General features: G+C 48.8%; 1 protein-coding gene across 4 annotated transcripts in view; it reads left to right on the forward strand.

Annotated features, from left to right (window-relative positions):
* LOC123376604 (very-long-chain enoyl-CoA reductase-like) overlaps positions 1–23621 on the forward strand; it is a 58258-nt gene that overhangs the window by 1465 nt on the left and 33172 nt on the right. For 3 of the 4 annotated variants that reach the window (XM_045028741.1, XM_045028743.1, XM_045028745.1), the window contains exon 1: positions 11617–11723. The exons of the other annotated variant lie outside the window; for it this stretch is intronic. In XM_045028741.1, the coding sequence (XP_044884676.1) occupies positions 11697–11723 (27 nt within the window). In that variant the 5' untranslated portion in view covers positions 11617–11696. Of the gene's footprint in view, positions 1–11616; positions 11724–23621 lie in introns of those variants that run through there. 4 annotated transcript variants of the gene reach the window in all.

Below are 23621 nucleotides of genomic sequence, written 5' to 3' on the forward strand. Positions count from 1 at the left end.
GTGGGCAGCGCCCTCTGGCTACAGTCAGTGCCAGGAGGCTGAGCGCTCGCGCCCCGGGTGGCTGTTGCTGCTGCAAACTAATGTATGTATAATCAGTATGTTTCTGGATAAACAGCTCTGTGCATTAGATAAAAAATAAAATATCCAGTAACAGCATTTCACTCCAGGGGTGTCTGCAATTAGCTGTGGATGAAAAGATCCCTGTATGTAGGGGTCAGATTAGCTCCCAGTGAAGTTTTTGGGAGTTTTACCCTTGACTTCAATGTGAGCAGGAGCAAACTGTAAAAGCCCAGTAGTCCTACAAGGTGCAGAGTACTCCCAGTGCTCAGCACCTTGCAGGCTCAAGCCCTGTGGCCCAACCTTACAATGAGTCTCTGGGCAGGTACAGTGGTCAACCTGCTATAAGCATTCTGCAGTCTTTGTAGATGAAAGGTGCTATACAACTGTAAAATAATATTTTTCTAAAATTCCACCAAAATAGAACAAATCTTCGGTATTGTTAAATGTAAACATTATAAACACAACAGGCCTGCTCCGTTACCACTCAGTATAAAAATCCAGAATAACCTTATTGACTTCAGTGGAAGTACTCCAGATTTAAACCCAGAATTTGGCCCAATTGAACTCTATATGATCTAAAGTAGAAGAGGATTCTTCTTTTGTTGTCTGCAGCTGGTACTTGGGAAGGAAACCTGCTCCTATAAGACAAACCTCTAACAACAATATATTTTAAATAACCAGCTAAATGAATAAACATAGAAGACAAATGTAAAAGAAAGTGTCAGCATCTCAGGAAACAGAAATGATAAAATCAGTTGCTATAAAAACAGAGTTCCTGATTATCACAATCAACACTAATCTGTTTTTCTCATGTGTGGAATAATAAATCCTCCCCTTTATGTGTACACTAGGGAGGGATATAACCCTTTCTGTTACCTGGAATTTGCTGCAGCAAGCTGATATTTATCATTGTCTGTTGGTCTCCAATAATGTTTAACAAAAGACTTGGAATGATTCCAATGGGCTGCAGCTAGAATGGAGGAAAACACAGTTAATGTTGTTAGATGGCTGAACACCTCTTACTGATGCACTAGATCTGGTTACATCAGTACTTGCTTGCTTCCTGGTGGCCTATAGCCATGATTTAATCACATTATCCTTTCAGGCCTATGATGGCCACCAGAAGAGAGCTTAGTTGCTCATTTACGGTCTGAAGAACAGCAAACTAGGAACGACACTTTACAGATTGAACCAAACCCAGTACAGCCACTTGAAACATAAATTACAAATACTTTTGCTGAATCTAGATCACACATTGCTATACCAAGGTAACAATATATCATCCCTTACCCTCAAGGCTCTTGCATCCGAAGAAGTGGGTATTCACCCACGAAAGCTCATGGCTGCAATACGTCTGTTAGTCTATAAGGTGCCACAGGATTCTTTGCTGCTTCTACAGAACCAGACTAACACAGCTACCCCTCTGATACTTGACCTCAAGGCTTTGTTTCCCAGCATTTGAGATCAGAAGACTCCGGAATCATCAGTCTATAAGCAATTCTAATGTGGGCAGTTTGACTGTTGCTTTTACATTTTAGAATCAGGTTTTTTTTTTCTTGGCTTTTCTTTCTTTCTCTGGGTAACCATAATTGAAGAAGCAGCTGTCATAAACAGTTAGTTAAGGGTTAAGGTCTCTTTTACCTGTAAAGGGTTAACAAGCAGTACCTGAGGAACACCTGACCAGAGGACCAATCAGGGACAAGATAATTTCAAATCTCTGTGGAGGGAAGTTTTTTTTTTCTGTGTTCTTTGTTTTGAGTTGAGTCTCTCTTGGGAGTTAAGGGAGTCCAGACATCTTAATCAAGCCCTCCCAGGTTTCTGCAGTACTTTTCATCTATTCAGTCTAGTGAGTATTAGAAAGGCATACTAGTATTATAAGTTTATTTCTACATTTGCAACTGTGTGTTTTGCTGAAGGAATCTCTTTATTTCTATTGCTGTTACTTTGCTTTTACTGAGAAAGAAAGGGGGAGGGGGAATTCTCTCCAGGTTTGTAGGTTAGACTCTGTGTATTGTTCCATCCTGGTATTACAGAGATAGTGTACTTTTTTTTTGTTCTTTTAATACATTCTTTTCTTTTCTTTGGACTTGGTTAATTCCTTCTCTTGTGGAAATTCAGGGGAAGGGGAGGGGGGAAGAGTGAGTTCCTCCTGGGTTTGATTCACGGAGTTGAATCGGTGTGTATCTCTCCGGAGTAGGCTAGGACAGAGAGGGAGGGGGGAAGTGGGCTGCTTCCCTTTGTGCTGAGATTCAGGGAGATTGAATCTATGTTCCCCAGGGAGAGTTTTGGGGGAACAGGCAGTGTGTTATCCACTTTAAACGTAACTGGTGGCAGCAGAACCAGATCTAGACTAGGATTAGTTTAGAGAAGCTCATGCAGGTCCCCATCTTGGAACCCAAAAGCTCCAAGTGGGGGAGAAAACCTATGACAGCAGCAAAGAATCCTGTGGCACCTTGTGACGGGGCGGGACAGCCCCGTACTGGGACAGCGGGGGTTAACCCGGCTTTGATAGCAGAGGAAGCCACGCCCAGGAAGCTCTGCTGGGCGTGCTCCAACTGGCAGACCGGTATAAAAGCCTGCAGGTCTGCTCAGTCGGGGCTGACCACCGGGGGAGAAGGACGCAGACCGTCAGCTCCTGCAGAAGGCGAGCCAGTGCGCCTGGACCGGGGCGTCAGCTGAGCAGAGGCCGTACCGGAGACCCTGGGGTGGGGGCGCCTGCCGGGAGGGACCTACGGGGGAACCGCTCCCACAACGCCGACGTCCGGCTAGACAGGGTAGGAAGTGACCCAGGGGACTGTTGAGACTGACAGCCTTAAAGCTGCAGTACCACTCGGCGTGTTGCGGGCGGATCCCCGCCGAGCGGGGGGGGAAGGGTGTCTATGGACTCCGGCCGCTAGGCCGTGCTACCCCGCCCCGAAGAGGGGGGGGTTGTTGGACTCCGGCCGCTAGGCCGTGCTACCCCGCCCCGAAGAGGGGGGGGTTGTTGGACTCCGGCCGCTAGGCCGTGCTACCCCGCCCCGAAGAGGGGGGGGTTGTTGGACTCCGGCCGCTAGGCCGTGCTACCCCGCCCCGAAGAGGGGGGGGTTGTTGGACTCCGGCCGCTAGGCCGTGCTACCCCGCTCTGAAAAAGGGAGACGTGACCGCTGCTACGAGTGCGGTCAGATAGGGCACTTCAGAAGGGAGTGCCCGTACATGGATTGCAATTATGGGCAGGTGTGGACGGCGGGTCACCGGGCCCGGGCTTGGGAGCCGGGGAAAATAGTTCTGCCGGTGAAGGTGGATGGAACGTCTGCCTGGGCCTTAGTTGACTCCGGGTGTAGCCAGACGGTTATTCGGGAGGGGCTGATTAAGCCCACCGGCCCCGCCGGGGCCCCCATCCGGCTACAGTGCATCCATGGGGATGTGAAGCTGTACCCCACTGTCTGGGTACAGCTAGAGGCGGCCCAGCACCGGGCGCGGTGTCTAGTGGGGGTGGCCCCTAAGTTGGCTTACCCCGTGGTCTTAGGGCGTGACTGGCTGGGCTTCACGAAGCTCTTAAGGGAAGGGGCTACGCCGCCCGGGAGGAGAACTGGGAAACGGGCTAGACGACCGGGACTATTAGGCCAGCCAACGGCCGAGGACCCCCTAGAGGGGCCCTCGGGGAGCCCCGGGAGAAGGATAAGGAGCCAAGTCCCGACCGAAGCGCCGGCAAGCGAGGGCCAGGGCTGGCTAGAGGTGGACACCGACTTCCTCGAGGAGCAACGAGGGGATACCACCCTCAGCCGGGCATGGGAACAGGCGACTAGCCCACCAGGGGGGGAAGACCCGTCCCACCGCCAGCCACAAGGGCCCCGATTTGAGATCCATCGGGACGTACTCTATCGGGTGGTACCAGAACCACAGACGAAGGAAGAACTACGCCAGCTGTTGGTCCCGTGGCGGTTCCGACGGGACTTGCTTCGCCTGGCACATTCGGTGCCATGGGCCGGACACCTAGGGAGGGAGAAGACGTTACAAAGGGTGGCCCAGAGGTTTTTTTGGCCGGGCATCCATGCGGAGGTACGAGATTATTGCGCCTCCTGCCCCGAATGTCAGAGAACCGGTCCAAAAGGTGTACCAAGGGCCCCCCTCGTACCCTTGCCGGTGGTGGGGACGCCTTTTGACCGGATAGGCCTGGACCTCGTGGGACCCCTAGAGAAGAGCGGCACAGGCCATAAGTATATTATGGTGGTGGTCGATTATGCCACGCGCTATCCCGAAGCGGTGCCACTGAGGTCCACCACAGCACCGGTCATTGCTAGCGAACTATTGCAGATCTTCGCTCGGGTGGGTATCCCGAGGGAGATACTAACTGACCAAGGAATGAATGTGACCTCTAGATTGATGGCGGAGCTGTGCAGGCTGCTGAATATCCGGGCGCTAAAGACCTCTGTCTACCATCCCCAGACGGATGGCTTGGTCGAGCAGTTCAACGGCACTTTGAAGGCCATGCTGAGGAAGTTTGTGGAGGACGACCCACGACACTGGGATAAACTACTCCCCGCACTCCTCTTCGCGGTGCGAGAGGTACCCCAGGCGTCCACAGGGTTCTCCCCGTTTGAGCTCCTTTACGGGAGGAAGCCTAGGGGTATCCTCGATCTCCTAAGGGAAGAGCAGGAGACCCGCGTTCGAGGGTCAGTGCAGTATATCATCCACCTGCGGGAACGCCTCCGGGAGCTGGGGACCTTGGCCCGAGAAAATCTGATTAGAGCCCAGCGGACTCAGGAGGCTCATTATAACAAGGGGGCCAAGGTGCGAACTTTCGAGCCGGGGGATCGGGTCCTCTTGCTGCTCCCTTCCTCAGAGTCCAAGCTGCTGGCCAAGTGGCAGGGCCCCTTTGAAGTGGTCAGGCGGATTGGGCCGGTCGACTATGAGGTACGGTTGTCCGGACGAAGGAGGGATACCCAGGTCTACCACGTGAACCTCCTTAAGGCCTGGAGGGACCGAGAGGGCCTGATGATAGCCCCATACTCGCCAGAACCGGAGTTGGGGCCGCTGGCGGGAGAGCCTGAGGCAGCCGGGACAGCGGACATAGGCCACGAGCTTACCCCAGCCCAGCGGGACCAGATAGAACGACTGGTGGCGGCGTTCCCCGTGGTTTTGTCGGCGCGACCCGGATGAACCACGCTAGCAAACCACCACATCGCTACCCTTCCAGGGCACAAAGTGCGGGACACACACCGCCCACTCCCCAGGAAGATGTGGGAGACAATGAGGGAGGAGCTCGGGCTGATGCTAGCCTTAGGGGTGGTGGAAGAGTCGCGGAGTGAATGGCGGAGCCCCATAGTGTTGGTCCCCAAGCCAGACGGGACAGTCAGGTTTTGCATCAACTTCCGCAAGGTAAACGCAATTTCACGTTTTGACGCCTATCCCATGCCCCGGGTGGACGAGCGGCTGGGAAAAGCCGAGTTCATCTCCACCCTGGACTTGACGAAGGGATATTGGCAGATCCCGTTGACACCGGCCTCACGAGAAAAGACAGCATTTCCAACGCCGTTCGGACTCTACCAATTTACTATGATGCCGTTCGGATTGCACGGGGCCGCGGCTACTTTCCAGCGACTCATGAACCAGGTGCTGAGCGCCCACAACGAATACACCGCGGCGTACATCGATGACATTGTCATCTACAGTATCACTTGGGAGGAGCATCTGCAACACCTGGCCGAAGTTCTACGGGCATTGGGCGAAGCCGGCCTCACTGCGAACCCGGCGAAATGTCACCTGGGCCAGAAGGAGGTGACTTACCTGGGCTACACGGTTGGCCGGGGGAAGATCCGCCCCCTCGTAGACAAGGTAGAAGCTCTAAGGACGTACCCTACGCCCACGACCAAGAGGCAAGTCCGGCAGTTCTTGGGGCTGGCCGGATACTATCGGCGGTTTGTGCCTAACTTCGCCACACTTGCTGCCCCCCTGACGGAGTTGACACGCAGTTCGCAACCCCAGAAGGTACGCTGGACGGAAGGCTGTGAAAAGGCCTTTCGCGCCCTGAGCGAACAATTAACCCGAGAACCAGTACTAGTACAACCGGATTCTTCAAAAACCTTTATCCTGCAGACGGATGCCTCCGAGGTGGGACTGGGGGCCGTACTGTCACAAGAGGTAGGGGAAGAACACCCGGTCTTGTACCTTAGCCGCAAGCTGTTCCCCCGCGAAACCCGGTACTCCACCATAGAACGCGAGGCCTTGGCAGTGAAGTGGGCGGTCGAAGCACTAAGGTACTATCTATTAGGGAACCCTTTCTCCTTGGTGACTGACCACGCGCCCCTCCGCTGGATCAATAGTATGAAGGAGACGAATAACCGGATCATGCGGTGGTACCTATCCCTCCAACCCTACGCCTTCCGCGTGTCACATCGACCAGGCAAGGCTCATGGGAACGCGGACTTCTTCTCCCAAATCGGGGAGGAGGAGGGGGAGGAGGGAGTCAAGGGTCAGCCGGTCCCGACGGCTGTCTTAAGGGGGAGGGTGTGTGACGGGGCGGGACAGCCCTGCACTGGTACAGCGGGGGTTAACCCGGCTTTGATAGCAGAGGAAGCCACGCCCAGGAAGCTCTGCTGGGCGTGCTCCAACTGGCAGACCAGTATAAAAACCTGCAGGTCTGCTCAGTCGGGGCTGACCACCGGGGGAGAAGGACGCAGACCGTCAGCTCCTGCAGAAGGAGAGCCAGTGCGCCTGGACCGGGGCGTCAGCCGAGCAGAGGCCGTACCGGAGACCCCGGGGGGGGTGGGCGCCTGCCGGGAGGGACCTACGGGGGAACCGCTCCCACAACGCCGACGTCCGGCTAGACAGGGTAGGAAGTGACCCAGGGGACTGTCGAGACTGACAGCCTTAAAGCTGCAGTACCACTCGGCGTGTTGCGGGCGGATCCCCGCCGAGCGGGGGGGAAGGGTGTCTATGGACTCCGGCCGCTAGGCCGTGCTACCCCGCTCCGAAGAGGGGGGTTGTTGGACTCCGGCCGCTAGGCCGTGCTACCCCGCTCCGAAGAGGGGGGTTGTTGGACTCCGGCCGCTAGGCCGTGCTACCCCGCTCCGAAGAGGGGGGTTGTTGGACTCCGGCCGCTAGGCCGTGCTACCCCGCTCCGAGGGGGTGTCTAGGGACTTTGGCCACTAGGCCGTGCTACCCTGCTCCGAAGAGGGGGGTTGTTGGACTCCGGCCGCTAGGCCGTGCTACCCCGCTCCGAAGGGGTGTCTATGGTCTCCGGCCGCTAGGCTGTGCTACCCTGCTCCGAAGAGGGGGGTTGTTGGACTCCGGCCGCTAGGCCGTGCTACTCCGCTCCGAGGGGGTGTCTAGGGACTTTGGCCACTAGGCCGTGCTACCCTGCTCTGAAGAGGGGGTTGTTGGACTCCGGCCGCTAGGCCGTGTTACCCCGCTCCGAGAGGGGGTGTTTATGGGAACTCTGGCCAGTAGGCCATAATACGCCGGTTACCAGGGGCAGGCCGAAGAACAAGGGAGCGGCGGGCGCTAGGCTCCAGCTCGCCCCCGCCACCAGGGGGTGCTGGGGTACCAGACCCGTCACACACCTTATAGACTAACAGACGTTTTGGAGCATGAGCTTTTGTGCATGCATCTGACGAAGTGGGTATTCACCCACGAAAGCTCATGCTCCAAAATGTCTATTAGTCTATAAGGTGCCACAGGATTCTTTGCTGCTTTTACAGATCCAGACTAACACGGCTACCCCTCTGATACATAATTTAAGAGAACTTTGAGCTATAAATTGTAGTTTTGCTATTACCAATGGAATTTTAATTGTGTATGTTTAGTAGGAATCGCCTTCTCTGACCTGTGTATTGTCTTAATGGAACTGAATTAATTTGCATAATCTCCCCACATTCCAAAACATTGGGCATGGACTGTTTCTAATCTAGAAGAACAGCTTAAAATATTTTTATATTCTCTAATATTTTTGTTTTGATTACTTTTACAAGTTTGAGTTATATTCTTCTATATGCACATATACACAGTACGTGCAGAAGTAGCACTTATTGGGGAAATGTTAACTCATTTTGAAGTGCAATAATAAAATGATTTTTTCTTTTGTCCCAATATAAAAATAGAACATTTCACCTGGCCAAGACAAGGGACCAAATTCACCACTGGCTCAAGTGGATGCAATTCCATAGCCTTCAATGGAGTTGAATCTATTTGCACAGGCAGTGAATTTTGTCCCATAGGTCCTTTTAATCCTTTGCCTTTCTGGTAGGAACCTCTCTTTCTCAGATGAGCTATTCTTTGACTTTATAAAAAAAAAAAGTTTCCATGCTTTGAATTCTACACATACTATGCTAAATTCTGGGGTTGCATAGGGTTGTAAATCAATGCAGAATATAGCCCACCTGTCTACTCTAGAGGGAAATATTCAGTAATGAAAAAATAATATTCTTTTAATGCATTCAAAATTTACAAAAATTGCATTTATTATTAAAATCTCATTACACCTCAGAGCCAGCTTTGTGATTTCATTAACTGACTAATGTCAGCTAGAAATCAAGATTTTCTTTTTCCTTTGAATAGTCTTTAATTATTCCACTAAAGTCTAAATTGTCTATTATAATTGTCAGCAGATAACAGAGCAGTGTCTCCATAGGCCTTCCTGAGATTGATAGCAATGATCTGGCTGAGGATTTGGTTTTGTGAAATCCATTCACCTCTCAGTATGATATGTTTCAGTACCCTCTGTGAAGTACCAAGCCTCACAGAAATAGTTCAAAATATTGCAGTTGATATTAATTTTTCAGGTCTAAAAAAACATTCTATTATGTAATAAGTACCAGTGATAATTTAAAAACAGCTTTTTCTACCAAACTGTTTCAGATGATTTCCACAAAGTCTATGCCTCCTCTTCTTTGAGAGAGATAGAAGGCAGGGAGGGGAGGCAGGCTGTGGTGGTTACTGCTGTCCCAGCAGCTATGGCTTCAGAGCAGATATGCATGAAAAAATCCTTTGGCTAGGCAGGGGAACATGCTGTGGAGGATGACCATAAGCTGGCTTTGTATTCTCCCTGCTTAAATTGCAGAGCCCCAACCTGTGAAGGGGGAGCAACAGGGCCTCTGCCATCTCTAGATGCAGGAAATAGAGCACTGCTCTTTTCCTTCTACCTGCCACAGAGCTTTTCAACCTGGGGTTGCTACCCTCCTCAGCACATAATGGAAAGTAGTGTAAGAAAAATCTCATGGTACAAATATGGGAGAGACCAGGCTTTGCTTTTGGCTGTTGTTACAGCCCTGATCATGCCAACCTAGATGTTTGCAGAAGCCTGAGCATATTGGGACTGTTCTGAGTGCTCTTGTGAGTAATAAAAGTGCTGCGCCTTCTCTCCTGACAAACCCATTACTTGTGGAAAATGCCTAGCATGCTTCTGGGCAATGTACAAATAAAACAAATACAGATTCATGCTAAAGCCTGGTTTCTTACTAATCATGTGCCCTTAACTGTACCACGAAGAGAAAAGAAGACAGGAACCCAGGGAGATTTTGGAGAGATGGGTTGAAACAAAGTCAAAGCACTGCCAGACTGCTGGTGTCTGCCATAAACAGTTCCAGCCATGAGTTCTGCATGCTAAGGGATAAAGTAGTTCAGGAGACCTGGCAATTTCTCAAGGAGACAATATTAAAGGCACAACTGCCAACTATTGTGATGCAAAGGAAAGAGGAAGAATAGTAAAAGGCCATTATGGCTTCATCAGAAGCTCTTTAATGACCTGAAAATGAAAACGGAATCCTACAAAAAGTGAGAACATGGACAAATGGCTAAGGAGGAGTACAAAAGAATAGCACAAGCATGTAAGGACAAAATCAGAAAGACTAAGGCACAAAATGAGTTACACCTAGCAAGGGAAATAAGAGGTTCTTTAAATACATTACAAGTAAGAAAAAGGAAAGGGTAGGTTCTCTTAGCAGGCAAGTAGAACTAATAACTGAAGCAAAATAGGCAACACCTCAGCCTTCTTGCTGTCATCAGTTATTAGTGATTAGATACTCAACACGGTTAATACTAATAATCAGGGGGAAGCTATTCAAACCAAAATAGGGAAAGAATATGTTAAAGAACATTTAGATAAATTAGATATACTGTATTCAAGTTGGCAGGGCCAAGATGAAATTCATCTTAGAGTATTTAAGAAACTAGCTAAAGCAATCTTGGAACCATTAATAGCAATTATCTTTAAGAACTTGGGGCGGATAGATGAGGTCCCAGTGGACTGGAGAAGGGCAAACACAGTACCAATCTTTAAAAAGGGGAACAAAGAGGACCTGGAAAATTATAGACCAATCAGCTTAATTTTGATGCCTGGAAAGATATATCAGATTATTAAACAATCAGTTTGTAAGCACTTAGAGGACAATAGGTTTACAAAGAATAGCCAGCATGGATTTGTCATGAACAAATCATGCCAAACCAACATACTTTCCTTTTTTTATGAGGTTACTGGCCTAGTGACGGAGGTAAGTAGGAGATGCGATATAGCAGGAGTCGGCAACCTTTCAGAAGTGGTGTGCCAAGTCTTCATTTATTCACTCTAATTTAAGGTTTCGAGTGCCAGTAATACATTTTAACGTTTTTAGAAGGTCTCTTTCTGTAAGTCTATAATATATACCGTAACTAAACTATTGTTGTGTGTAAAGTAAATAAGGTTTTTTAAATGTTTAAGAAGCTTAATTTAAAATTAAATTAAAATGCAGAGCCCCCTGGACCGGTGGCCAGGACCTGGGCAGTATGAGTGCCACTGAAAATCAGCACGCATGCTATAGGTTGCCTACCCCTGCAATATAGTAAGGCTTCTGATACACCCTCATGGGATAGTCTCATAAGCAAACTAGGGAAATGTGGGCTAGATGAAAATACTATAATGTGGATACACAATTGCTTGAAAGACCATAAAGAGTAATTATCAATGGTTCACTGTCAAACTGGGGGGATGTATCTCATGAGGTCCCACAGGGCTCAGTTGTGGGTCCAGTATTATTCAATATTCACTGGAAAGCTTGATTAGATTTTAGGAAAATTTTTCTATCTATAAGGACATTTAAGATCTGGACTAGGCTTCCAAGGGAGGTTGTGCAATCCCCATCATTGGAAGTTTTACACCTCTCAAGGATGGTCTAGGTATACTTAGTCCTACCTCAGCAGAGGGGGCTGGGTTTGATGACTTCTCCAGATCTCTTCCAGCCTTTCATTTCTACCATTATATGTTCTGTGTTTGCAGTAGGCATGCGATGCTGTTCAGTCTGCAGATAGCAAACAGTAGTCCTGGACGTGCTCCTAAGGCAGCAGAAGCTGCATCCTGGCTTGCATGTGGCCGGATCTTCCTTCCCCTCGCTGTGGGGCTGCTGAGCTCAGCGCAGCCTGGCTGCAGACAGCACATGGGGATGGGGAGGTGAGTGATGCACGGGACAGGGGCTGGCAGAGCTGCCCTGAACCGCATGCAGCCCTCGCGGTAGGATTTCTGAGCCCATGGGAAGGAAGGGGAGGGCAGTGGACATCTCCTGATTGGCCGGCGCGCCGGGGACCCGAGTTAAAGTGCAGCAGCTCTAGGAAGAGGAGGCGGCGACAGCGGTTCCGCTCCCTGCTCCAGCAGCCAGAGCCGGGCACAACGCTCGCAATCAGCACCCAGGATGGGCAGCAGAGTCACTTTCTTTGAGGTGGGTGCCTGGCACCGAGGATCATTCAGGGCAGCGGAGCGGGCGCAGGGCTGGCATCGTAGCAAACTTGGGTGGGGTTCTAAGAACGGGCAGTGAATGACGCGCGGAGCCCTGCGCTGCTGGGAGCAGCCCGATCCCTGGAGCTGCACAGGAGGGAGGCTGGAGGCTAAAAGTGACCGAGGAGTTTCTGCTGCAGTGAGCAGGGTGGGCTGCCGACTCGGCTCCTCCTGGGGGCAGCAGTGTCCGAGCTCATCTGCAGGGAAGCTAAAGGCTACCAGCAACGCAGCTTACTGGGATTTTCAAAAGCAGTTTTAAGTTGCAGGCTTTTGAAGCAGGGGGCTTTGATGTACTTGACTTGCATAAAATGTAAGCACAAGGCCAAACCATCTGTGGCTTTCCCTGGGTGAGTGGGGAGAAGCTAGGCCATGTAGACCCCTGGTTCAGAGCCTGAATCCCAAATGACACTAGACCCCCCCCCCCAATTGTTATGTTTGTCTCATCCATGTAGCTCTTCCAAGGCAGCTGTTTTCTAGTGGCCCTCTCTTCCTGGGGCTGATCACTCCAACTTGGCATTTTTGAGTGGCCAGGTGAAGTGTTCATGGTCAGATGGCCAGTCACGAGAGAGGAAGAGGATCTCTGTATCCTGTTGTGGATAGTTTCACAGGGTTACTTGTGGTTTGGGGAGGTCCAGGATCAATGGCACTCATCTCTTTTTACAGCCCTTCCTAATCCCCCTGTTATGTTCACTCTGCTCTGGGTATATATATCCTTGCTGTTTGAAAAAACAGAGGGAGATAAATGTCACTGGCAACATTCATCTCTAGCTTCTTGGAAGACCCTTGTTAAATGCTGCATGTTGCAATGCTGTACATAGTAGGAGCCTTTTTAAAACATAGCATGAAAGCTTAAAAGCATATGCATGGTATGATGAATTAATTCCTGAGGTATTTCAGTACAAAAGCACTGAACCCCTAACACCTGCTGTGAGTCTCTTTCATCAAAGGAGACGACTTCTTTATTCATAAAGGCATTTGCACATTACAGTCATTTGCATACAGTGTCTGCTATGCTTTGGGGCATTGCATAAACTATATATAATAATGGTCACTGATTAATAGAGCTGGCTTTTCTGGTTCTGAAAGACAGATGGGAAAAGTTGTCTGAAATATTCTTGGCCATTTGTAAATGTCATTGACTATAGATTTTAATGATGTACTTGATTCTTGCATTAATATGTGTCAAATAAAAAAAATCAAGAAAGAATTTAATACATTCAACTTTTTCTATGTGTATACTAAACACAGCATCACAAAAAGGCCTATCTATCTTACCTTTTGGCATAACTCAAAGAATCTACATTTAATCAGCTGCACTAAGCTCTAATGGAGGGAGTGTGTCCATATCAGCTAATAGAAAGTTCTGAAGATTGGTTCATGTCAAAGCAGGGGAGTTGGAATTTCAAAATAATACTAATTAGCAGCTATCTAGATAACTCTTTCATTTTTGCAATCTCTCATTTCAGATTCTCCACCATGAGACTCTCCCATATTAACCTAAAAGTAAATGCAAAGGCCTCTTTAATTAAAACAAACCCCTGTAAAATGCAAAATTATCAGTAAAATATCTGCACATTTAAAAATTAACAGGGTTTTAAAACCAAGTGTCTGAAAAGCAGCGCCTCCGCCATTTACTCATCAAGTCCTAAGGTCCATGATTCTGTCTTTTACCAAAACTTAGCTAAAGTGTTTTCTATCTCTAGCACCTAAACAGGATGAGCTAGATTATCTCTGGCCCTTGCATGGGTGAATAAGATAAAGATGCACAGAGCCTTCCTCCTATGGCCCTATCTAGCTTACCCTAAGGAATTTTAAGAAGAAACTCCCATTGGTATTACCAACGTTTCTGCTGCATCAATGTTAGCTTCATTAGCCCTAGCATAGACAGGCACGTGGCAGCTTCTTGCACTTTTAGCTCAGGGTACGTCTACACTACGGGACTATTCCGAATTTGCATAAACCGGTTTTGTAAAACAGATTGTATAAAATCGAGTGCGCGCGGCCACACTAAACACATTAAATCGGTGGTGTGCGTCCACGGTCCGAGGCTAGCATTGACGTCTGGAGCGTTGCACTGTGGGTAGCTATTCCGTAGCTATCCCATAGTTCCCGCAGCCTCCCCCGCCCCTTGGAATTTCCGGGTTGAGATCCCAGTGCCTGATGGGGCAAAAATCATTGTCGCGGGTGGTTCTGGGTAAATGTCGTCAGTCACTCCTTCCTCTGGGAAAGCAACGGCAGACAAGCATTTCGCGGCTTTTTTCCCTGGATTGCCCTGGCAGATGCCATAGCATGGCAATCATGGAGCCTGTTTTGCCTTTTGTGACTGTCACCGTATGTGTACTAGATGCCGCTGACAGAGGCGATTCAGCAGCGCTACACAGCAGCATGCTTTTGCATTTGCATGACAGCAGAGATGGTTACCAGCCATACTGTACCATCTACCAATCCATAAATTGGTAAAAAGATGATCATGGTTACCAGTCCTTTTGCACTGCACCATCTGTTGCTGTCATAAGTGCCCCTAGCTGCTCTTAGCCAGGGGCGCAAAAGCCAAAATTGGGAATGACTCCCTGAGTCAATCCCTCCTTTTTGGTATCTAAAAATAGAATCAGTCCTGTCTAGAATATGGGCAAGTGTACTAGAGAACCACTGTATCATAGAACCAGAGAGCACAGCTGCTCTGTGTCAGATCCAGCAGAAATTATGAGCTGTATGCTATTCACAGGGGGTGCTCCTGCAACAACCCCACCTGTTGATTCCATTCTTCCCCCAGCCTTCCTGGGCTACCGTAGCATTGTCCCCCCACTTGTGTGATGAAGTAATAAAGAATGCAGGAATAAGACACAGTGACTTGTTAGTGAGAAATGAGTGGAAGGCAGCCTCCAGCTGCTATGATAGTCCAGACAGGACATTAAGAAGTGTGGAGGAGAGGAGCCCAGCATCGCGCTGCTAGTCCAGGGGCAATTGAATCTTTTCTTTACACATGAAGGGTGGGGGCTGATGGAGCTCAGCCCCCTGTTGCTATGATGAGGACGGTTACCAGCCATATTGCACCATCTACCAGGAAAAATTAGGGCCAGGCGCCCTTGATAGACCTAACGGATGCTAGTCGGCATGGTTACCAGTCCTTTTGCACTGCCCCATGTGCCAATAGGCTGATGACGATGGATATCAGTCTTACTGCACCATCAGCCACCCATGGCGGGGGGGGGGGGAGGGAGTAAGGATGTTGGTGTTGAGTGCTGCAGCATCGCGTCTATCTGCAGCATTCAGTAAAGATAGGGTGACATGTAAAAGAGTCAAGAGAGGATTGTTTTCCCTTTCACTTCTGGGGGTGGTTGGGGAGGTGCGTAAATTACCGAGCTATGCCCTGACCCACCGCGGACACTGTTTTTGACCCTAGAAGCATTTGGAGCTCAGCCAAGAATGCAAATGCTTTTCGGATACTGCAGGAACTGTGGGATAGCTTGAGCCCTCCAGTCCATGAGTGTCCATTTGATTCTTTGGCTTTCCGTTACGCTTGTCACGCAGCAGTGCGCTGAGTCCCTGCTATGGCGTCTGTCTGGATATTTTTTAAAAATGATTTTGAATTTCGTCTTCTGTAACGGAGCGCTGATAGAACAGATTTGCCTGCCCTTACTGCGATCACATCCGCATGGTCCATGCTGGAGCTCTTTTTTTATTTTGATTTCGGACTGCATCGCCACCCGTGCTGATCGGAGCTTCACGCTGGGCAAACAGGAAATATTCAAAAGTTCGCGAGGCTTTTCCTGTCTACCTGGCCACTGCATCCGAGTTCAGATTGCTGTCCAGAGCGGTCAGTGGTGCACTGTGGGATACCGCCCGGAGGCCAATACTGTCGATTTGCAGCCACACAAAACCTAATCCGATATGGTAATACCGATACTAGCGCTACTCCTCTCGTTAGGGAGGAGTACAGAAACCGGTTTAAAGAGCCCTTTATATCGATATAAAGGGCCTCTCAGTGTGGACGGGTGTGGCGTTAAATCGGTTTTACGCTCCTAAAACCGGTTTAAACGCCTAGTGTAGACCAGGCTTCAGTGTCAATTGTACCTCAGTAGCCCAGACTAAAGGGGACAGACACAACTACTATCTGCTAGCTCTCCCTGAGGAACAATCCACTCTGTGCTTCACACTTGCCAGTAGAGTAGAGCTGAGCTGTCTGGCTGGCCATGAAAGCGTTGAAGACTCCATCTTCTTAAGGGGTGGGGCAGTGGCTGCATTCCCTGGGAGATTTGAGAGGCATTAGACCAGATCATCAAGTCTGTTTGAGGTACACTGCATGCCGGATTCAAGGTGTGGGTGATGGCACAACATAGATGGCTTTGTATTCCTCGGGTCTGAGGGCAGCAGCATACGTTAGGCTGCTCTAACTTACTGACAATAGCCCCACAGGGTCTGTTATCCTGTTGAGGCTCATCACAGGGCAAAGTGTTTCTGCCACAGGCCCTGTATCTTATGTCATCCTACTACAGAGGACAGTGTTGGTCTGGTATAGCTGGCTTTATGTGAGCCAAGGATTCCCCTCTGCAAGAGGAATCCTCAACTTACCTGTGTGGCATGGAGCAGTGCAAAAGGACATATTGGAGGCCGAGGACGTGGCCCAATGTATCTCTCTCAGGCAAAAGGCTCCCCAGAGCCCTTGCTGGGTTGGTGCAGTTCTGCATTAGGCTGTGCCTAAAACACTATCTGGCCCACTATCAGTTGCTGCTCAATGTTAGTGATGTCAGCAATCTTTTCAGAGGATGTAAGGAATCCTGAACTCAAGTCTAATTAGGTCAGAAAAGAAAGGGGAAAAAATCTAAGTACTTTAAGAGCGCCATCCTGAATCCACTGATATCAGTGGGACTTTTGCCAATAACTTCGGTGGGAACAGGGCCTGGCAAATATGTTCTCACCATGTTTGGGGATCATAAATAGTCTGTTTTTGGTTTAAGAAGCTTTCTCATTCACCTATAAGCTGACTCTGTAGGCCAAGCAGCCATTTTTTCTATTGGCCAGTACTACTGCCAGGAAACTCAACAATTTTTTTGTTCCTTAAGCTGATAGAGATTCAGCAAACAACCACTAGTCACTTATGTTCCCTTCTCACCTATCTTTTGTCAAGAGGCTTTATAGGCAACAATTCCCAGTTTCAACCAGGGTTCACAATAAGGCAGGGAAAGTCGTGCAGTGGCACTCTTCTAAACTCTGCCTACAAAATAAGCTCTGCCCCATGTGAGTTGCCAAAATGAGATGCTACTGTAGCTTATGCGGATGTATAAGATCATGATTGTTCTGTGAGTTCCACTGGCTACCTCAAGTGCTGCTTGAATGTGCCCACTGGCTCTGCTAGGCTCCTTGGGCTTGATTCCTTTCTGAGTGGTGAAAAAATAGAAGTAGTGAGACTCTCCCAATTGCCACCCACATGTGGCACCAAAATGACACAGTAAATTGTGTAGATGATCCATGATCTTCCTTCTCTTTTCTTACACGAGGAATGAAATAGATAACAATGTTGGCATTTAAATCATCACTAGGCATCTGAGCTAATGCCTAATGAGCTGAACAGGGCAGAACTCAATAGCTCAGAGCTATCAGGTCTCTCTGCAGACTCAAGTAGATGTCTGGTTTCAGTTCACCTTTTTGAGATTTTCTTCACAACCATAACAGCTAGATCCTTTTTTAAAAAATGAAAGCTGAGATTCTGGAGAACTAGATAGTAGCTTTAAAGAGGGGAAAGCATACCACAAGCACTGCATACTGCCCCAATCTGAGCACTATTGATAGCAGTGAGAAAGGCTGGAGTGAATAACTGCCCATACAGCTCACCTCACCAATTTGATTACACATACATGGATAAAATCAAAATATTTTAGTATTTAAAATTATAATGCTTCTTTGCATAAATTCAAAATGGAGTTCTAAGTAAAGAGAAGATAAGTATCTAAGTTGTAGGCCAGTATTGTTTATGATATACTCTGAAACCCTTGTTATACTTTGCAGTTCTGAAGCATCTTCCACTTGAGAATCACTAAGCACTTTACAAACATTAAAATCACACTCTGAATATTTGTACCTACTATTGTTATTGGCTAAAATTAGGATTATTGTTACTGAAAGATTTTTTTTTTCATCTTATTTCATGCATTTGACTCACTTGGGACACAGTCAGTTTCACTTTTGGGTATAGCTACAAGGGGACTATACATTGCCCATGTGCATGTGAGTTAAGGGTACCGTGGGCATAGCACCTTTGCCCAGTTAACCCCAAGCACAAAATTGAAAGTGAGGTCCCTATTCACTAGGAATATAAATAATATTTCTACAATTAATATAAGGGGGAATTAATTCCTGCAATGTAGCTGTAACGCCACCCCGCACCCCAGGAAATACTCCTAGTGTGTGAGATCCTCCCTGGCACACACAGAGCCATCATAGCTAGCTGCATATCACCTCCAGTGCTCAAGGCTTACTGGGAGAAGGGAGGATGTGGCCAAAATGTCTCTTTGTCCTGGCTAGCACCAGCTACTGAAATGGTTCACATGGGCCATTGCAGTTGGGGTGGAAATTCAGGCAGCCTTCAGAGCTACTCTAACCTGTGCTGCAGTAGATTGGCTCCTAGCAGTGCCAGGACAGGGGAGATACACTGCCTTTCCCTTCATTCTCTGGCTGGGCTCAGCACTGGTTTAGGTATGAAGCAGGCCAAAGGGAGGGTCCATTCTAGCCTGAATAAATTAATGTAACTCCATAGCTATTCTGAGACTCATGAGATTACCGGATACAGGAATGTAACCAAGAAGAGAAGTTTAATACTTATCCTAGTAGTGACTGCTACAGAGAGGGGAAACTGGTCAGTTCATGAGAGACTTAGCGCTCCTCTCAGTTTCAAACAACTTATGGAGTATTTTGTAAAACATTAGTGGATCAAAAGTAGGCAATCCCAATGCTTATTTATCAAGTTGGACATCAGTCAGGATTACACTCACAACACAAATCTAACTGTACCACACGTTGAAGAAGCACTTCACAAGAACATCTCTCTGTACAAAAAATCAAAAACAGTCACATGAATATGAGACGCACTGCATGTTCTTTCATCAAATGGCAAACATTTATTATGCTATGGAAAGTATAGGCACATAAGCTCAGAAATGCACTGATCTGGCATGATGTATCTATATTTTGTACTGTAAATGAACAAAGTGAACACTTACATTCTGAATAATTTATATTTTTTCCCTAGCCTCTGATGTTAGTGTGTTCAGATTTGCTGAGTTCTTTAGAAATTCTTATATAGTCATTGTGGGTTATATTTGGTAGAGACATGGCCATTTAAGAAGTGACAGCTTTGCTGAGCTGTGTGGCTTTTAGAACAAATTACATCCTTCAGTTGCTCTAGATAGAGATCAGAAAGTGTTTTTAAAACAATACTTAATGAAGAGATTCTCATAAAAAGAGTGCAACTTTGAGAAATAGGCTTCGCATGACATTGCAAAGCACAGCCCACCACGTTACTTGAAGCAGGGCCCCGATTCTGCAATGAGCTCCATTGCAAGATTGAGGCCTAAGGATGGAATCCAGAAAGGGGCTTAGGCACAGAAACAACACTGCGATCCACAATGTCGGAGTTAGGTGCCTAGGGCTCCCTATACAATGAATGGGGAGAGGTAAGCACCTTGGATTGAGATCCACAAAGCCTGCATGCTCGGTGGGGAGCCGCCTAAACTAACCTGTGGAAGATGCCAGCAGGGGTGTGTGTAAACCCTGGCCCTCTATTGGAAATAGGCACCTGAGTCTGGGCTGCACGGAGGCACCTGGCTTTTCTTGTGATCCATGAACTGGGGGAAGATAAGCGCACCCAATCAAGGTACTTGGCTGCCTAGTTGCAGGCGAGACCCAAAACAAAACATCCAGAGAGGGAAGGAGGTTGGGTTGCCAGGCGTCCAGTTTTTGACCGGAACGCCTGATCGAAAAGGGACCCTGGTGGCTCCGGTTGGCACTGCTGACTGGGCTGTTAGAAGTCCGGTCGGTGGCACGGTGGGGGCCCCAGGCTAAGGCAGGCCTCCTGCCTGTCCTGGCTCTGCGCGGCTCCTGGAAGTGGCCACCAGGGCTCTGCAGCCCTTAGGCGCCTGGGTGGCCAGGGAGGCTCTGTGCACTGCCCCCACCTCCAGCGCTGGCTCCACAGCTCCCATTGGCCAGGAACTGTGACCAATGGGAGCTGCAGCAGGCACAAGGGCAGTATGCAGAGCCTCCCTGTCCGCCCATGTACCTGGGAGCCGCAGGGACCTGGCGGCTGCTTCCGGGAGCTGTCTGAGGTAAGCGCTGCCCAGAACCCGCACCCTGAACCCTGTCCCATGCCCTAACCCGCTACCCCAGCCCTGAGCCTCCTCCTGCACCCAAACTCCCTCCCAGAGCTTGCACCCCCCCTGCACCCCGAACTCCCTCCCACATGCCAACCCCCTACCCCAGTCTGGAGTCCCCTCCTGTATCCCAAACCCCTCATCCCTGGCCCCATCCCAGAGCCCGCACCCCCAGCTGGGCCTGCACCTCCAACCCCCTGCTCAAACCCCTCATTTACTGATTTTCTCTGCTCTCTTTCAAATATAGTAATCTTAGGTATTTCTTGTAAATATAGTAGAAAAATGTTCAGACAGAAGTGCACTCAGTTAACATGTCCCTTTAAGATTCTTATATTATATCATCAATAAACAAATTACACTTATTATATCAGTGTTTGGAATAGAATTATCTGGGGCCTTATCCTGCAAACCTTTACTCATCCTTACATGAAATAATAATCCCATTGATACCAACAGAATTACTTGCATGAGGACTACTTATGTGAGTAAGGGTTTGCACGATTGGGCCCTTGGTTTTCTGAGCCAGATGTGTTTGCAAATCACCAGTTAGGCAGATTTAGTCATAATTAGTTCTTGATGAATTCATTGCATTTAGGGAATGTCTTAGGTGAAAGATTTTTCAAACTGAAAATGACTGGATAAACAAAGATATGGTGTCTCTCTCCAGTGATGCCAAGTTCTTTAAGTGCTAGGACAGTTTTCCCCATCTCTTCTTTAGGATGGACAGAGTTTTTTGTCTGTTTTCTTGGGCAAAGGAGAAGCACATTTAAAGTTTACTGATGGTGGGGAGGTTGGTTTGTTTGTTTTTTTGAAAAAGAGCTGGAGGGTAATTTTCAAAGGTACAAAAGGCAGCTACATATCCAACTCCCCTTAAAAGTTCAATAAGAATTGCGTGCCCATTTGTGTTCTTGAAAACCTTCACCCCGATACACCCATCTCCCTGAAAATGCTGGGTTATCCGCTCCTGTATTTTTTTCACGTGTTTTGTCTAACCTAGCTGAGTGATGATTCCTTATGTTACCCCAGTGGTTATACTAAATAACCAGCATGTTGCTCAGTCCCTTCATTTGCAGATAAAGGTGGTTTGAGGATCATGTGCAATTCAGCTACAGAAGTGTATGGTCTGATCCTGAGCATCTGCTATTCCAGTTGACTTCAGTAGTAGTTATAGGTGCTTGACACCTCTCAGGATCAGGCCTGCTGTGAGGATCCCTGTTTCTGGGAGGTTTGCAGACATTGCAGCACTTACAGATTTGGGCTCTGACCTCACTGTGTTTGAAATCATGCTGGAACTTACTGTTGCTAATAACATGGTTCTAGCATGATTTCCCTAACTGGTTTGGATAGGAAGCTGTTCTTGAAAACAATGTTAGCAAAACTTCATCTTGACTAGGGGTGGATTGAGTTGGTACAGTCTACTCCAGGTGTCCCTTCAGTTTCCGCTAAACTGAAGCGGTCATTGAAAACAATTAAGTCGGCTGTGAAGATAACCCTCTTAATGAGAGCTGGTGTGATGCTGCCTGCCTAGAGCATTGTTGGGATGTTGCAGGTCCTATTACAAAGATTTCCCTTGCTCTAATGATCTCTGGATTGCATGACTCAGAGTAAGAAGGCTGAGTTTAAATGCCTGGGGCAGGGTTGCTTGGACTGCAAAGAAAATTAGGATTATCTGTTTTAAGAGCACTCCTTTGTGCATGACAAAGATAAGGAAGCTATGCGTAAGATATTTGAATGATCTGGGAACACCTGAAGGGACGCAACCAATCTAAACCTCATGCTGCTGCCTGAAAAATATTTTTTTATTGTTACAAGCAACACTTAAGATTTACAGGAAAAAAGTTTCCCCCTAGTTTCTTTACACTGTGCATTTGACAACACTTTGTATACAGTCAGTTTCACTGCTTCCCCTTTAAGACAGTTATTCAAGCCATGCCACCGTTTGTGAGAGTCTTGGGAGAGAAAAATCATTTTTAAAGACAGGAAAATGTGATTGTAAAGAAACACCACTTGGCAGGAAGACTCAGTGTTTGAAACTGTCTGAATTTCAAGTTCACTGTGTTCCTTCAAGAGAACAAACATGTTTGTCTATTACTATTATAAATATATGTTTTCAGACATAAGTTTCAAAGAATTTTTGGTAAGTAGGAGTTTCGCATGTGACCCCTCTGCACTGAATTCTAAACCCAGAAGCAAAAAAAAATCTGAGGGGCTCTTTTCCCTTGTATTATATCCATTGTTGCCTTTGTCCCATGAACTTTGCTAAGTAAATGATCTGTGCCTGTCAAAGCTGCTTCAAGCACCTGTCCATATTGCCTCATAAGACCCCTGAGCTAATCCTGCTTCTTAGCAACAGAAAATCACAAAGAACAAGAATCCTAGAGGCTTCAAAGTCCTCTACTGCCATCTTCAGCCCCAAAGATTTTAGACATTATCTTTACACTGCAGTTGGGAACAGGCCTCCCAGCTAGGAACAGGCCTCCCAGCTAGGGCTGCCAACTTTCTGGACTGCAGAAAACTGAACACCCCTGCTCCGCCCCTTCCCCATCCCTTCTCTAAGGCCCTGCCGCTGCTCACTCCATCCCCCCTCTGCTCTCCCCCACCCTCGCTCATTTTCACTGGGCTGGGCAGGGGGTTGGGGTGAGGGCTGCAGGGTGGGTCCAGAAATGAGGGGTTTGGCATGTGGCAGGGGGCTCCAGGCTGGGGCAGTGGGATAGGGTGTGGGAGAGGGTACGGACTCTGGGCTGGGGGGTTGGGTTCTGGAGTGGGGCCAGAAATGAGGGGTTTGGCATGTGGCAGGGGGCTCCAGGCTGGGGCAGTGGGATAGGGTGTGGGAGAGGGTATGGACTCTGGGCTGGGGGGTTGGGTTCTGGAGTGGGGCCAGAAATGAGGGGTTTGGATGTGGCAGGGGGCTCCAGGCTGGGGCAGTGGGATAGGGTGTGGGAGAGGGTATGGACTCTGGGCTGGGGGGTTGGGTTCTGGAGTGGAGCCAGAAATGAGGGGTTCAGGGTGCGGGGCGGGCTCTGGGCTCAGGCAGGGGGTGGGCAAATGGGGGGGTGAGAGCTCCAGCTTGGGGTGCAGGCTCTTATGTGGGGCTGGGGCTGAGGGTTTTGAAGTGCGGGAGGGGATGCGAGCTCTGGGAGGGAGTTTGGGTGCGGGAGGGGGCTCAGGGCTGGGGAAAGGAGTTGGGGGCATGGGACGGGGTTCAGGGTGCGGGCTCTGGGCGGCGCTTACCTCAAGCGGCTCCCGGAAGTGGCCAGCATTTCTCTCCATCTCCTTGGCGGAGGCGTGGCCAGGCGGTTCTTTGTGCTGCCCCCATCTGCAGACGCTGACCATGGTTCCTGGCCAATGGGAGCTACAGAGCTGGCACTTGGAGCGGGAGCAGCGAACGGACTGGGACCCCCCATGGCCACACCTCCGCCTAGGAGCCGGAGAGACATGCTGGCTGCTTCCAGGAGCCATGCAGAGCCTGCCTTAGCCCC

The sequence above is a fragment of the Mauremys mutica genome, chromosome 8, assembly GCF_020497125.1.
Source record: "Mauremys mutica isolate MM-2020 ecotype Southern chromosome 8, ASM2049712v1, whole genome shotgun sequence".
In the NCBI taxonomy this organism is placed as follows: Eukaryota; Metazoa; Chordata; order Testudines; family Geoemydidae; genus Mauremys; species Mauremys mutica.